General features: G+C 43.4%; 1 protein-coding gene across 5 annotated transcripts in view; it reads right to left on the bottom strand.

Annotated features, from left to right (window-relative positions):
- The window catches only part of LOC148038408 (protein TRAUCO-like), a 56,411-nt gene extending 40,927 nt beyond the window's left edge, over nucleotides 1-15,484 (bottom strand). For 4 of the 5 annotated variants that reach the window (XR_015689491.1, XM_087671572.1, XM_087671575.1 and 1 more), the window contains exons 1-2: nucleotides 15,064-15,483; nucleotides 13,840-14,923 (exon numbers count right to left, since the gene is read on the bottom strand). Coding sequence is in view for 3 of the 5 variants with exons in the window: in XM_087671572.1 (XP_087527698.1) it covers nucleotides 13,840-14,923; nucleotides 15,064-15,105 (1,126 nt within the window). In the remaining 2 variants the exon portion in view is untranslated. Of the gene's footprint in view, nucleotides 1-13,839; nucleotides 14,924-15,063 lie in introns of all 5 variants that reach the window. The other variant, XR_015689490.1, reaches the window with a different exon arrangement.
- Between the last annotated feature and the right edge of the window lie 1,122 nt (nucleotides 15,485-16,606).

Consider the following 16,606-nt stretch of genomic DNA (forward strand, 5'->3'; position numbering starts at 1 on the left):
GGAGATAGATCTAAAGGCTTACTCTATCTATCTCAGCAGGAGTATATCTCCAAAGTTTTGCAGCGTTTCAATATGGAGGGGGAGAAAACAATTCGGGTTCCATTGCCTCCATATGTGAAACTCAGTGCAAAGGACAGCCCTACATCTGATGATGAGAAGGCTGAAATGGCCAAGATACCATATGCTTCAGCTGTTGGCAATTTGATGTATGCTATGGTTGCTACACGTCCTAACATTGCCTTTGCAGTGGGAGTGGTTAGCACATACATGGCAACCCCTGGCAAGAAGCATTGGGATGCAATGAAAGGTATTATGAGATACCTCAAAGGCACAAAGGAGTTGTGTATCTGCTTTGGAAAGCACAAAGCATCTGATGTTGGCTTTACGGATGCAGACTATGTTGGTCATGCGGACTGCAGGAAGTCCACTTCTGGGTATGTGTTTACTTTCACAGCAGGAGCAGTCTCTTGGATCTCCAGGCTACAGAAGTGTATTGCACTGTCTACTACAGAGGCAGAGTATGTGGCTGCCACTGAGGCATGCAAGGAGGCTTTATGGCTTTCACATCTAGTGGGAAGAGCTTGGCATCTCAGAGTTACATGTTCTCCATTGTGATAGTCAGAGTGCTATCATGCTAGCAAGGAATCCTGTCTTTCATGCAAAGACAAAGCACATACAGGTGAAGTACCACTTCATTAGAGATGTACTTGATAGCAAGAGCATTGAGCTTGTCAAAGTGCATGCAAATGATAACCCTGCAAACCTTCTCACGAAGGGTCTTCCAGCAGAGCGGTTTGCTCATTGCCGACAAATGATGGGAGTTGGATAGATATATTTCTTTCAGCTTTGTACATACCTAGACTTAGCTGATTCTTTTCTCCTCTTAAGGCACGTTGCCTTTAGGTGGGAGGTTGTTGGGAATAAAGAGCCATCGTGCCTTTTATATGTGCACGGGTGTGAACACACCCTTAGCACATTGTACTTTCATATATATATCTATCTAAAAACCTAAAGTGGTACACTCGTCATTGTACCAAAAAACGTGCTCACTCTCTACTATGCTCTTTCGCACTCTCTGTCTCTCACTATGCATATAACAGCCTGCCTCGATCTTCGTGCTTAATCGGTCCCTACACTATCCATCTCCGAGCACTACCACTCTTGTTGCAACAGCCAAGAATGCATTCACGGATAAGACACGTTTTAACAGGTTAAGTTTCACCACTTGGTCTAATTTTATACAACAAGTGCTTCAATCTCAAGGTCTTTGGGACCTCGTCATTGGTCTACAGCCTATGCCGGACCCTCGACTAGCTCACCCTGATTACATCCGTCAATGGAGAGTCCGCAATGCCACAGCCAATGTTGAGTTGATACAAGGATTGCTTCCTGAGTTTCACTCTCAGTGGCAACACTTCCCGCTCGCATCAGAGCATTGGAGTCACCTTCTCGACCGCTATGCGGCTCATGACGGTACTCAACTCATCAATCTCGACTTTGAGCTTCAAGAGTTCTCTATTAAGGAGGGGATGATCTGAAAGTCAAGCTGGCTAAATATAGGCGGTTACTTACCAAGTTCGCCACTACTAGCTCTCCAAAGTCAGATGACGTTCAGGTTATATTCTTCTTGAATAAGTTGCCCGAAAAGTACTTCAATTTCATTCAGCACATCATCTCCCAACCTCAATTGCCAACCTTCTACGAGTTTGAGTGCCAGTTCTTGCATTACGCAAGGCTACATAATGAAGTCCACAAGAAATCCTCATCATAGCCTTATTCAGAGGAGAGGGGATTGGTTGCCTCTTCTTTGGGAGGGAAAACCACCAGTGGCAAGAACTCGCAAGATGCGAAGGCAAGCCAATCAAAGGGTGACTCCTCTTCCTCAAATGGAACCAAAGAATCTAGACCTATCAGACAGCAACTCCCTAAGAAAAACAGGTTTTGCACACACTGCAAGAGAGCAGGCCATGTGGACAAGGAGTGTTGCTCCAAGGGCCAAGGTCTTCCACCTAAAAAGCCTCAGCAGACCACTGCAATTGCACAGTCCAGTGGGGCTACGCCTTCCGCTCTTGCTTCATCTCCTCCTTCAACACCCGCCGTTAGTGCGAGACATGTGGCTCAAGTACAACCTCAGCAGCCTATCTCTTTCACTACCCCTGAGAGACTGGCTGATTGGTCTACAAGTTCCGATCCCGTTGCACTTCATGCATCTATCTCATCTTCCTCCCCACCTCGTCAGGCGTTCCCTTGGCAAAGCCCTGCTACTGGACGTACGCGATGGTGGCCACCTTCTTAGACTAGCATGTCTCTAGGTCCTTTCGGATACCCTAGGTCAGTCTAGCATTCATTTTTTGCACTTTTAGAGTCGGGCCCATAGGATTCATTGTCCTTAGCTTTTCCATTCTTTTGACTTCTGCTACATTTACTCACACATATCCACATCATTGCATTTACTTTAAGTTAGATTTTCTTTATGTTATATTTTGCTTTGGAGCATCTCACCACTAACCTCTGTGTTTGCAAATTCTTATCTCTTTTGCAAGGTTTTGTCTTTTAGTGTAGGGCTAACTTGCAAATTGCTTTGGTCCTACCTGGGCTAGAGACATAGGGATGCACACCGTTCCTTTCATGGTTTCATCATCCTAGGAGTGCTTGCTCTTCTTCCAGCATGGCGATTTCTCCTCCCGAGGCGGATCGTGCAACATCTCTCTTGAAGCTATCATGACGGTGACTTCTACCTTGCTCTTCTAGCAGGGTGCTTCACCCACTTCATCCACTTCCCCTTCTTTCATTCCTTATGGTTCTCGGCACCATACAAAGACCAACGTCAGACTCCTCTTCCTTCTTCAGTATCTACATCCAGGTTGAGAGCGGATTCCTACCCTTCTTGGTATTCTACAGGCTTCAGCACTTTGTCTTCGACATCGGCTTCTTCCCCCTCTTGTACCTTACCCTTTGCATTGCATGATTTCATCATCTTTGTACTAGGGCGCTTGGACAAGTGAACAATTTCCCCATGAGGGACACTATCCAAGTAGCACCTACTGCATGAGCATTCTTGAGCATGTAGCATACTTTGCATCTCATTGTGCAAAGCACCACTTGAGCGGATCCTAAGCTATTTCCACTGGCAGTTGTTGTTACCACACCACCATCCTCCATCACATGGATACCTCGACACCCTGATTGGATGGGTTAGCTTGTAATGTTTTGTGATGTGTTGGATGTACTCTCCCTACTCCCGTCTTCTGGGTCACTATTACTCAATCGGCCACATCCCATAAAATTTACCTCATTATTTTTTTTTTAAGTTTCATGTAGTTCCATCCGCCTTTGTAGGGCTTGGTAGGCCACTGGGCAGCCGACGTGCACCCTTCGTCCGATGCCTTGTCCTCTCTGGGGTGACTACTTGGATTCCCTTGATAAGATAACCATCGCCTCTATAGTCTTGGTAGGCCACTGGGCAACCGATGTGCACCCTTTGTCCGATGCCTTGGCTCCTTTGGGATAGGACGCCTTGGATAAATAAACATCACAGTGGTTGGCCTAACCTTTCGGCTTAGTTTTGGGCCTGAGAGAGGGTGTTGAGGTAAAATATGCATTAGTTGCTGATTAGCCTCTTAAAAAGCCCCAAAATACAATTAAAAAATGCTCTTTTAGAGTAAAAACCCTAAAACGGGGAGCAATTCAAGAGAGTTTAGTGGAAACCCTAAAACGAAGAGCGGTTCAAGAGAGTTCAATGAAAACCCTAATTTTTGGGACACCCTTCCACATCTATAAATAGACAAGCTACCTCCATTTAGCCTTATTCCATCTATGCAGATTTCACACTCTCCAGTGCACATTTCAGCCATCAGCCTCCTCCCACGTGGCTGTCCAGCCCTCCAGACTGCTGCCACTCCATGCGTGTTTGCTACTACTGCTAGCACCTTCATCCATGCTGACATCAGCTGTTGGCGACATCATCATCTGCTGCGATCTGATCATCCAGTCATCGCCAGCCACATCAGACATTGTTTCAATCTGTTGTTTACAGCAGACCGTGCACAGTTACTAGCATCCGATCGGCGGTACACTGCTGCGTTTTGGTGACCAGCCTCCTGCCATTCACTATTCAGCACTCCTACACTCCAAGTGGTGGTCACAGACTTGGGATCTGTCTTCGATGGACGTCACACTCCGACATTGCTCTACCCTTGACCACACTGTACACTCTTACATTCATTTACAGCATTCATTCACTTCAAAGTTGTGTTCTCTCTCTCCCTTCTTTTGTTTATGTTTGAGTTTCTGTGTTTGAGTTTTGAGTTTTGCATTTAGGGTTTGAGTTTTGCCCTCTGTGTCTATCTATCTGTCTCTTTGTGTTTCTGTCGTGGTCGTACACTCTGTATGTCCTCAGTGCAAACCCTAGCAGTTTTCTTCACACTCATGAGCAATGGTTGCTCCTTCATTGGCCACCTTTCTCCATTTGGAGGTGATAGAGGATGTTCCTCTGATGGCCATTGATGCAACAATGATGGCCCCATAATCTCATGAGTGGATTGTGGATAGTGGCGCTTCTCGCCCTATGACTCCTTCAAAAGGGACTCCTTGTATGCATTCGATGCATGGGCAAATCCTTATAGGTGATAGTTCTTTGGTCCCCATCAAAGGCAAGGGTGATATGCAACTAATTCGGATGGGCAAGGCAATGCCAACATATTAGAGATGCTCTATGTGTCAAGTCTAGGGTATCATCTCCTTTCAATGCACAAGATCCATGCTCTTGGTTTGACAACCAAGTTTAATAAGGACTCCTTCCAAGTTCTTGATGGTGTTTCTCGACACATTCTTTGTGCAAGACATGAGGAGAATGGAGTCTACAAGATGTGGTCTTCTTCTACCTTTTCTTCTCTTCTTCTTTCTTCATAGACTCGAACTGAGCTTTGGCATGCTCAATTTGCCCACCTCAACTACGAGTACCTTTGAAAGGCAACTCATGGTCAGCTAATACATAGACTGCCAAAGATTCGAGTGAGCCACCCGCCACGTGTATCTTGTATTCATGATAAGCAACATAGAGATGCTTTTCCCAACAAGACTTCACGACGAGCTAAGGAGCCCTTGGAGCTTGTTTTGATGGACTTATGTGGACCCATTTGGACGGAGTCCCTTAAGGGAAGTTTGTATTTTGTACTAATTGTTAATGATTTTAGCAAGATGACATGGACGTATTTCTTGGCCTTGAAGTCCAAAGCATTCTCGCATTTTAAGGATTGGTTGATCTTTGAAGAGAATAGGTCTAGCCAAAAAACTTAAGACCCTGCATTTCAACAAGGGAGAAAAGTTTGTCTCCCACGAGCTAACTTGTTTTTGTGTAGATTAGGGTATTCACCAAGGGTTTGCCAACACAAATACCCCTTAGGAGAATGGCATATTGAAGCAAAAGAATCGCAATGTGATAAAGATGGTGGTGCCCATGATGGAGCATCAACAGACACCTCAGTGTCTTTGGGCCGAATCAATGACCACCGCTATCCACATCCTTAATTGATCCCTACTTCATCCGTGGTTGGTATGACCCCTTTTGAGGCTTATTTCTGAAAGAAGCCAGATGTCTCTTATTTCAGAGGCTTCAAGTGTGATGCCTATAATCACATCCCAAAGAGAAAGAGAGAAGTTTGAGCGAGCTTCCAAGAGACAAGTATTCATGGGATATAGCTCGCAATCCCAAGGATACAAGCTTTATGATCTCATTTCCCAGGAGGAAGACACAAGTCCAGATATTCGGTTCATGGAGTTTCTAGTTGCAAAGGGTTATGTTGAGCATCCTATTTTTAGAAATCCAAGTGACAGTTGGGCACCTGCTCCAATGCCTTCGAAGCCTTTTCCTATTTAGGCTCCACCTCAATGGAGAAGGCAATTGCTTCACCATTGGATTCACTCGTTGAGTAGGCCCCGATGGATATTCTAGAGACTTCAACAGATGGAGAGCAACGATGGAATCAATCTCCTTGTTGGGCCCGAGTCATACTCCTTGATTCAAGGATTAAACGAGACTTTGGGGCAGTGCTCTCGGAGAAACCAAACACATACCACCAACTTGTTTGTATTAACTATTCTTTGTTGAGTTGTCCCATGCAAGATAGGGAGGCCACCTCTGTTAGAGAGGCCTTGTAGTCCCTAGCATTGGAAGAAGGCTATGGAGCAAGAGTTGGATTCTACTGCGCAAAATGGCACTTCGAATCTTGTGCATAGGCCCAAGAAGGTGATTGGTGTAAAATGGATCTTTATGACCAAATATCATAGTGATGACACTCTAGATAAGCACAAGGCGTGGCTTAGAGCAAAAGCTTTGCATAGCGCCCAAGAGTGGATTTCTATGACATCTTTGCACCTACAACTCGGATGGCTACCATTAGGACTACTCTCCCCTTAGACACCCTCTCTCAAATCATGGGTAATCTAATACAATACAATAGCAATTGGCCAAAGCTCCAATACATGTAACCAAGCTCAAATGCAAAGCTTAAAAGTTAAGACATTCCATAATCATATCTAGGTGCATAGCATCAATGTCATACATCAATGCATCCACTGAAGTACCTGAATATCATCAAATGGCAATAGGCATAGACTTTCACAGTCAATTAGCTTGCTGTGAGAGCCTTGAACACAATAAACAGCAAGTGTATCCTCAATGCAATGAACAGCAGGTTTATCTGCTACATAGTGAACAGTAGGCCTGTCCTACAACACAGTAAACAACAGGTCTGTGCTGCACAGAGTGGACAGCAAGTCTGACCTGCACAAAGTAAACAACACATCTGTCCTGCAGTGAACAGCAGGTCTGTCTGCTACGCAGTGAACAGTAGGTCTGTCCTACAACACACAGTAAACAACAGGTCTCTCCTGCACAGAGTGGACAGCAAGTCTGTCCTGCACAAAGTAAACAACATGTCTGTCCTATACAGAGTAAATAGCAGATCCGCTGTCAATGCCAAGAAGAAGAGGCCTAAAAACAAGCACAATCTGGGTTGTCCACACTGGCCTATTCGCTACTATTGCTTGCCACACTAGAGCAGGTCTACTTGATGCTGCGAAGGAGCCCACACAAGCCGAGAAGAGGCCTATGAAGCATAGGACTGATGCATACCTTCTTGAGGGACAGCCAAGGATCGTGGGGCCTTATGGGATTGGCTCAACTCTAGAGCTTGATCTTTCCTCTTTATGAGCTTACAGGATTCTATCCTAGTGCATGTGCACAGGTTATGGAAAGCAACGGAAGTGTGGACAAAGCTTGCTTCTTTGTACCATCAAAAGGCATTCACCCACCAGATTACTCTCAAGAAGAAATTATGGATACTCATCGTTGATAATTCTCCTTCCATGAAGGATCATATCAACAGGTTGGAGGACATGAGGAATGAGCTTACGTCCCTTGGTAGGATGATCTCATCAAAGGATATGGCTATGATTCTTTTGACTCAACTGCCATCTCCCCAGTTTGATGTTTTCTACACCAGCCTTCTTACATCAAGGACCCCTAAGAAGCTTCATTAGGAGGAGCTTGCCCGAATTGTTTTCTACACCAGCCTTCTTACATCAAGGACCCCTAAGAAGCTTCATTGGGAGGAGCTTGCCCGAATTGTTTTAAAGCATGAGGAGCATGCCAAAGAGGTAGCCACTGGATCCACCTCCACCAAAGCTTTTGTTGCAAATTCAAGAGGGGAGAAGAAGAAGAAAGGAAAGTCAAAGGCTAAATGATAGGAGAGTTCTTCGAGTGCTAACTCCGACTCGAAGAAGCCTAAACACTCATACTATGGGAAAGAAACGCATCTTAAGGAGAAATGTTGGAAGGAGTACCCTCACCTTTATCCAAGAGCGAAGGATGGAGCTAAATTGTTGGAGTCTTCTACCTCTACTCCAACGGTTACACAAGAGTCAGTGTTTCTTCATATTGTTGACTTGGAGGAGCCTTCTTCAGTGGTTGCCCATCTTCTGAGAGGCCTTGGCTAGTTAATAGTGGAGCTTCTAGTCATATGACTCCACGAGGTGATTTGTTGCAGGATCTATGCTCTTCTCAGGGTTCAATCATTATTGGTGACATTGTCTTGGTGCCTATTTGTGGTGTTGGCACTTTGTCTTTATTTCCCAACCGCACGTCAAGCTCCCTTTCACGGGCCCTTTATGTTCCGAACTTGGGCTTTCCACTCCTCTCAGTTTATGGTCTTACTAGGCTTGGTACCTAAGTTGTCTTCACTGAGCAAGCTATTTATATTGAGAATTCTTTTACATGGGCTGTTATCGTGACAGGTTGATGAAAGAGCGGGCTTTTCACGCTTCATTCCCCTTCTCTTATGCAATGTCCTCCAAAGCAATTGTCTATTGCTACACTCGTTTCCGCTTGTGCACCATTTTTTCCACAGGTTCCTCCCATCCCCCACTCTCTCCTCCGGTGGTTCCCTCATACCCCCCCATCCCTTTCACAGGGGTACGACCTCGATGATACGGCTATGGATTTAATGGCCCTACTCTTTCAAAGAGGGTTTCCCACGATCATGAGGAGCTTCTTCATCAGCGGACTTCATCAACGGACTTCATCGACATTGAGATTCCTCTTGCCACCTCAAGATCCATTTCTTCCTTGGTCTTCCACCACATCCAGGATCTAAAAAGAGGTGTTAGTAGTCATGTTTGTCATGTCTTATCAGCCCCTTCTTATGAGACTCAGTCTAAGTTAAACGAGGACTTTTGGAGCACTAACAGGTCTGTCATGTGTTTTGATGGGGGAGGCTACTCATTCTAGAGTGGCTATCTTGATACATTTCTTTTGTTTGTCGCGTTCCAATGTGCTTTTCTTGTGCAGTTTCTGCATTTCCCTGTCTGTCCTTGCCTATTGGACATTGTCCATGCCTTCTAGGATTTTTTATGTGCCCCCTGTTAGAGATCATAGCCTGTTTGGCAGCAGCAGGGCAGGTTTGGTGGCAGTCTGCACAGTCGGACTGTGCAGTCGGACTGCCACGTGGCAGTCCGACTGCCTGCAGCCCAGTCAGCTGCATTTAATGCAGCCGACCTGTTCTGGCTGCGCCCTATTTCTGGCGCCCTATTTCCTGGCAGATCTCGGCTATTTATACCCGACGTTCCCAGCAGTCTTACACACTTCTCTGACGCAGATTACAGACCGGTGACGCGCAGTTTCTGTCTCTGTTCACAGATTTCAGACAGCAGACAGTGCAGACTGCAGCAGACTTCGAGGTGGACAGCAGGTTGCATCGTCGAGGTGGAGACACGCAGTCCAGCGCACTGCGCCCGTGTATATGTTTGTATTCAGCATTCTATATACAGCAGATCTTCATCGTCCACTGTCTCTTTCTCTCCCTTCTCTCTCTGCGTTCTCTCTCTCTCAGTCCTACGCTTCCGCACCGCTGCACTCTGACACCCCCTATATTTTTCTAGAATTTTTTACTAGCACGATCAGCATTAAATGCTGGTCAGCCAACTTTTTAGTATCCTTCTGGGGCAGGTCGGCCAAATTTGGGGATTATTGGCTATTTACAGTGTCACGAGAACGTGTAATTTTCGAAACCTCACTTAACACGTGGATTAATTTTTAATCACATGGTTAAGTAAATGTTGCACATGTGAGGTGTAACTAGGATTAAAGTAAATTTAAGAGCTCGAGACCCGAGGAAATCACAGGATGTCAAAGGCAAAAGTTGCTATAAGTTATGCCGCACAGGTACTTGGTGGTATCTGGTGCCAGTTGCTGGCCTAGGTCATTCATTTGGCCATAAGTATCAGTTGGTGACACTAGAAAAGTGACATTTAATGATACTTAACGCTAATCTAATGGTCAAAGATGGTTCACAGACTCGAGAATAGAAGTTGTCTAGCCAATTTAATTATTGGCCAGTCAGATTATTTTTCAGGGCACCGAAATAGATTAATTTTAGTATTTAAAGACTAAAAATTAATATTTAATTATGGATAATGCTGGAAAAACCATTTGGGAAGGCTACCACTTGTCAAAAATGCCCATGCAAGGCTGAAAAACGTCTTTAGAGACTGGAGAGAGGCATTTTAGTGTATTCAGCCTGCAAGAGAGGGGGAGGAGATGCTACTGGTCTAATTTGCAGCCATTGGAGGACCTTCTAAGACAGCCAGAGGTAGGAGAAGACCAATCAACAGCAAGTGACAGCATCTACAGGCTGTTGAGACAGTGCAGTAGTAGTAAATGACTGATTTTCTTCAGTTCTTTGCATCTACAATCTGTTGAGACAAGACAGCAGTAGTAAATGAGAGCTTTTCTTCAGTTCTTCGTGAAGAAAGTCTGAATTTTCTCTCTCATTTTCTAGCCTTTCTACAGCCTTGCTCTGAAGATTACAGCATTGAGATCACCAGAGTCTGAGAAATTTCAGATTTCTCTCCTATAAACCCTAATCTGCAGCAGAAATTAAGGTTTAGCAGCAGTCTCATGAAGCGTGTCAAAAATTGGAAGCTCCAAGACTTGGATTCAATAGGGCTGAAGCTGTTTTTAGTCAAATTCAAGTGGAGGGACCAGCAAACCAATGAATTTAGGGCATTTTCCATCTCCGTCAAAGAAAGTAAAGACCAATTGATTGCCCGAATCAAGGGGCAAATCAAATTGAAGACTTGCTGGTCATTTTGGACAGCAAGGGGAGTTGGAATACCGAAAGGGATTGGGAGAATCCCATTGTACATCAACTTCTGCAATTAAGTTAAATAAATAGCGAAAGAGCTGGCAATTTTGGGGCCAACGAGATGTCCAATGTCCAAGATTATATAGTAAAGTGTGCATTTCAATTTTGTGAATTTGTTAATTGCTGTAAATAGTGCTTAATCAAGTTATTTACCACTCTATCCAAGAAGGAAGACTGGTTTCATGCAATGTCACGAAAACATGAAATTTTGAGATGCTTTAATTTTGCTGATAACATTTAATTAAATTATTAATCAAAAGTGCAATGTTGTTTAGCATACGTGATGTACATGGCAATTATTTCATGATAACAAGCCAAGAACTCCGAGGATGCACCGGATGTCAAAGGCAAAAATTATAATAAGTTATACCTGACAAGTATTGGGTGGTACCCGATGACAAATTTTGGCCTAGATCAATTTTTGGCCACTAATATCAGTGGTTATATTAGAGACTAGACATTAATTAATTAATTAATGTCAATCTAAAAGTCAATAATTGCTCAAGGATACTTAAAAGACAAATTGGCCTAGCCAATTTAATTATTGGTTAGTGAAATTAATTTTTTGAGCACTAGAATAATTATTACATTAATTTTCAGAATTAATATTCTAAAAATTAATTTAATAAGTTTGATAATGCTAGAAAATGAGATTAGAAGGCTATCCCTTGGCAAAACTTGCCCATGCAAATGGAAAAAACGTTTTTGGGGCTGGGGAGTCTATTTCAACCATTGTGAGAGAGAAGGAGGCTATTAGAGAGCAAAGAGAGACTGCTAATGTGATTTGCAGCTAACAAGAATCAGTCCTACATGTGATAGCAATTTGAAGCCCTTCAAGAGCAAGTGATAGTAGCCCAAGGTCCTTCTGGTGTAGATGACAACATATAGAAGGGAGCAGCAGTTTGATGGTCCTAAGCTGTAGGTGGCATTCCATGGTTGTTTGAGTAGAGCAACAACAGTTTCTCTCTCATGTCCCAGTCATCTCTCAAGTTATCTCAGCATTTTCCAGCAGTTTGAGCCATCAGAGAAAGAGATTTCAATCAATCTCTGTTGGAAACCCTAATTTATAACAAAAATTAGGATGTTGACAGCTGCCTCAAGATACATGCTCAAAATTGAGGGCCTAAGACTTGAATTTTAATAACTGAAATTGAGAAATTTTAGAGAGATTTAAGAGGCCAGTTAGTCAATATCAGATCTAGGGCTGAATTTGCCTTTCAAGGAGCAGGGTGAAGGCCAATCCCCAAGCAAACCAAGGGGCGAATTGGTTCGGAGGCTTGCTTGTCAGTTTTGACAACAAAAGGCACTTGGATTAGCATAGGAGATGAGAGAATCCTTGTTGTACTCTTTCCATTTGCAATATAAGATAAAGAAATATTGCAAGGGGTGTCAATTTTGGGGCCAACGAGGTGTCTAATGTCCAAGATTAAAGTGGCAATATTTGCATTTTCACTTTATGTGAATTTTATGCTTGTTATACTTAGTGTTAGGTCAAGTGATTTACCATCCTATCCGAGAAAGAAGGCTAGTTTTATATAGCCTATCCCTATCCACTCTTCATTATCATCGGATCATCTTCCTTCCTTCTCACAAGTGCATACTTCGACTCCATCATCTTCCTCTGCCTCCAGTGTTGCCATCATCATCTGCCTAATCTAGTGTCATTGACGTTGTGGGCTGTGTGCAGGGACTGATCAGTGCATCATCATTATATCAACATTCTTCTTCAGTCAGTGAAGTATTCTTCCCTCATCTTCTGCTTCCTCTCTCTCTCTCTCTCTTTCTACTTCTCTCTATGCATGTTTCTCTTCCATTGCACACTCTCACAGGGCACCCGCCACTTGCAGTTCACAGGTATCCAGGAATGCCTATCACTTGCAATGCACAAGTATGCAAGGACACCCGCCACCTACAGTGTAGTATACGTGGGCGGCATAGGCACAAGCGCCTTTACTCCCATCAAGTTTAAGGAGCTATTGAACAAGGCTTTATGAATGATAATAGTTATACAAGCATATTAAAGAAATACCACAAGTGGCACCAGCCTTTGAGGCCAGTCTTTCTTTGTGTCTAGGTGTAGGACATTCTTGCTCCTTTCTTACTTGTTTTTTTGCTGCAAAGTTTCTGGTTTTAAGCTCGAGTACTTGCAAGTTAAAGTTCACTGTCTTAGGTTCACAGAAGACCAGTTTCACACCACATCTAACACTCATATCACACATAAAAATCAGCCCTAAGACAACATTTCTCTTTACATGCTTTTTTTGTTGAAAAAACTTTGCCTACACAAACATACACACACTTTTTGTTTGGTCATTGATAGACCATAGGTTAACTATTGTGGAAGATATATACATACAAAAGAGAACTATAATCTCTAATACACATACCTAGGCGTGCTCACTTGCAGTTTTGAAGAATAGAAAAGCTAATTTGGGTTATTTGAGCCCTCAGAAGTGTGGTGCATATGCTGACTGCCTTGTTTGGTTGCTATGGCTATCAGTTTGGCTCTTGTTTCAAAGCAGTCGCTACTCATGCAAACGATTGGGAAGAAAGAGATACTCTAGCATTTGCTATAATCGTCTCACATCTCTTGAGGCTTGGAGGATCTAATGAACAATTCTAGAACAAAAACGTTGCCAAAGTCATCAACCTCAAAAGTAAATTGTATAGGTATTAATTAGTGGGAATCAGCCCTTTCCTTCATCATGATATAAGCAAGAGATCAGGGACACGTTGGTAACTGTCAACTCATCGGTCAAATACACAGCTTGGTCACACTCTGTTGAGCAAGTTCCCAACAAGGCTGCTACTGTGACACACACATGTCAACAAATAGATCCCTACAAATAACTTCTGGTTTACAGGTGTTTCTATATCATTGCTTGAATAAAGACTGGCTAATTCAACTTGACAAAAACAATAGCTATGTTTATCCTTTCTGCTGTTCTATACTATTATTTTAATAGCAATTTATCTTTCCATGACGGAAACTTGATACACATGTATAAGCAGAACAACTTACTTATTGACAGATGGAGCAGTGACTGAGCTTATTGATTAACCAACAGTACCCATAGAAAAACAAATACCTGATCTCACTGCAAGACAAAACAAAAACATGGACAAAAATACATACCAGGTACTATCCTTGCAGGTTCCTCCTTTGTCTCGACAAGATATGGTCGCCCCTTGTAGCAAACTATTTCTGGTGGCTTTGGAGCAAGTTCAGAACCATGAGGCAGATTTATGTAGAAGCCAATGACATCACCTTCTCCATAACTCTCACCATAAGGCTCTCGAGTTGCCCTGTGTACTTTACTGCCTTCGAGATCCCTATACCCATAACTATTACTATCAAACCCTACCGGAGCTTGAACGTCAGCCTTCTGTGTGGACCATCCAAGCCTTGTGTGCCCTGTCGGCCCTAGCTTTTCCACAATAATCTCAAAGTACCAGGCTCCATCTGTAACGCCACGTGTTGCCCGGACCATCCTGTACCCTTTGGTGCTACCTGCACTGAGTCTGTCTGAACTCAACTCTACCCTTTCTGCCTTGTGTATTTTAGAAAGTAGAACTGGCAAGCCTGGCCCATCTTCTAGCTTATCTTGATTCCTTAACACTGGAGTAAGAAGCACACGATCTTCCTTGGCCGGGGTAACCTGAGCTGAACCATTCTTGCTATTTTTCTTGCTTCCTTTTCGAGAACTTGTCTTGGTCCAGACATTGACCGGCCTTTTCTTTGCTTTCTTGACTACAGCATCAAGCCCACTCGTAGAGCCATTGCATGCTGTCTTCCTTTTCCTACTAGCATTAAAGATCAGTCCTGCCTTATCCGCTATCTTCTCCTTTTCCAAAGTTTCAATCTCAGCTTCATCAGAAAAGATTGTTCTCTCTTCCTCTGAATCAAGTAGTTTGTCAATGCTTCCTCTGGTTTCCCTCATAGAGACAGGACTTCCCCATGTGGCTTTTCTTATATTGGGCTGAGCTTCGGTTTCTTGATAGTTATGGGCATCATCAAACCGCTCATTTACTACACTGCTCTCACCAGACCGACCTTCACGCTCCTCGTTATACCTTTGCGCACGCAGAATGTGCTCAATTTCATGCCAGTCATCATCATCATCATTGTCGTCATTTGCCAGTGCTGTGACACTAAGCCTGTGAGCCCCAAGGAAATGGCACCCGCTGGCATTAATCTTCCGGATCACCATATTTGTCACCTGCACAGGTGTGAAGTTGCAAGAGGGGAGGTGCTCAGTATGATGCGGCCATCAAACCGAGGCAACTTGTTCTCATCCAAGAAGAGACATTGTGTCTAAATGTACAGATATCGAGTAACCAAAGCCTGCCAAGTACATACCCTGATAGAAAGATAGGGATGCTTCAACCCATGCCTGCTCATTCACATGCCAGCTGTCACATTCAGCTCAGGTTACATAGACTGCAAGCATGTCTATGCAAGCATAGCACTACATGGATGATAAAGCTCGGATTTCTTCTCAGCAGGGCATGCAACAATCTGATTTCTCTGCGTCTCTACGCTAAGGACGGAGAATCTTCAGGAAAAACCCTAAGATTCTCCCTTAGCGCAGGAGGAGAACTGGAGAGACCCTACGCGATGATCTGCTTGCCGATGGTGCTGAGCTGCAGGTTGAGGGTAAGCAGTGATGCCAGAAGGCTATGGTGAAGTTCGTCTTCCTGCTCAGCTTTCGCTCTCTTCTCCGCCTCTGCGTCAACCTGAGGCTGCCCCTTTAACCATCGGTGTGTGTTTAAGATCGTTAATTCGTTCATCGACTAAAATACATCCTTACCTTTCATCGTGTGATTAATAAATGATTAATAAATAAAAACGCATTATTTGGGGGGGGGGGGGGGGGAACGAGATGATCTTTACCGAAGCTCCAAGCAACAGTTTTTTGGTTTTTCCGCAGTAAAGTAGATATATGCTTGGGTAAAATTTACCTGCTTTATTTTTAATATGGGTTGAGTCACAACTCAATCCTCCTAGGGTCAAGTTCACATCCCAGGTCGAGCGGCTTTTGGTTGTGCCTTACCTTTAGAGGTGCAATTTCAAAATTGCATCGCAGAGTGCATCGTTGCAAAGCTCACGAGGCTATGCCTCACTCACTTTGCAAATTTTTCCTCAACAAAACTATTTTTTAAAGGTCTGCTACTTGCACGCATAAAGACATGAATTTCAACCTTTAATCCATCCAAAGAAAAGCAATGTCAGGTACCCCTTGCGCAACCTAACTCTAAGGCTTCTTTCAAATAGTACTTTGCATGCTTAATACATTACAGACATTCTCGCAAACCATGTTGCAAAGTACACATTGCAAACCAATGATATAGATGGATAGAACAATTCAAAGGTGAAAGTGCATTTGGCCCCTACTCCAAATAGTTGACTATAGTAGAGCTTATGAAGGATAACAAAAAGTACATTAAAAATGATACAACTATTCAAAAAAGTTTTCTTTTCCACAAATGGGCATTGTTAGTGAGCATTAGAGCATCTATTTCATTGTGTGGCAATGAGGCTCCCATGTTTTTTTACCACAAATGGTTGCGATGATAGTTTCAACTACTTGAATTAGAAGAAGGTGTGTGAATCTCAACTCCATCGGACACAATAAGTCAATGTGTAATTGATGCATGCTAACCAAGCATGAAAGATCCATGAACTCATGATGCTCCCAACATCATGGGATACGCAAACAATGTCTTCTTAGAATCAAGAATGTTTCGAATGGGTTGAAACAATTAACATTAGACATAAGTCCCGTATAGAATCTCTACGTATGTTGGATTGGAATAATCCAAGTATGGGAGAGTTTGCAAATGCTCAATAACACGAGCAAGGCTCTTGCACGTAATGGGATCTAACAACACAAATGTATATT

The sequence above is a fragment of the Lygodium microphyllum genome, chromosome 3 (assembly GCF_053477565.2).
Source record: "Lygodium microphyllum isolate KBCC chromosome 3, Lygodium_microphyllum_v1.1.10, whole genome shotgun sequence".
Taxonomy (NCBI): Eukaryota; Viridiplantae; Streptophyta; class Polypodiopsida; order Schizaeales; family Lygodiaceae; genus Lygodium; species Lygodium microphyllum.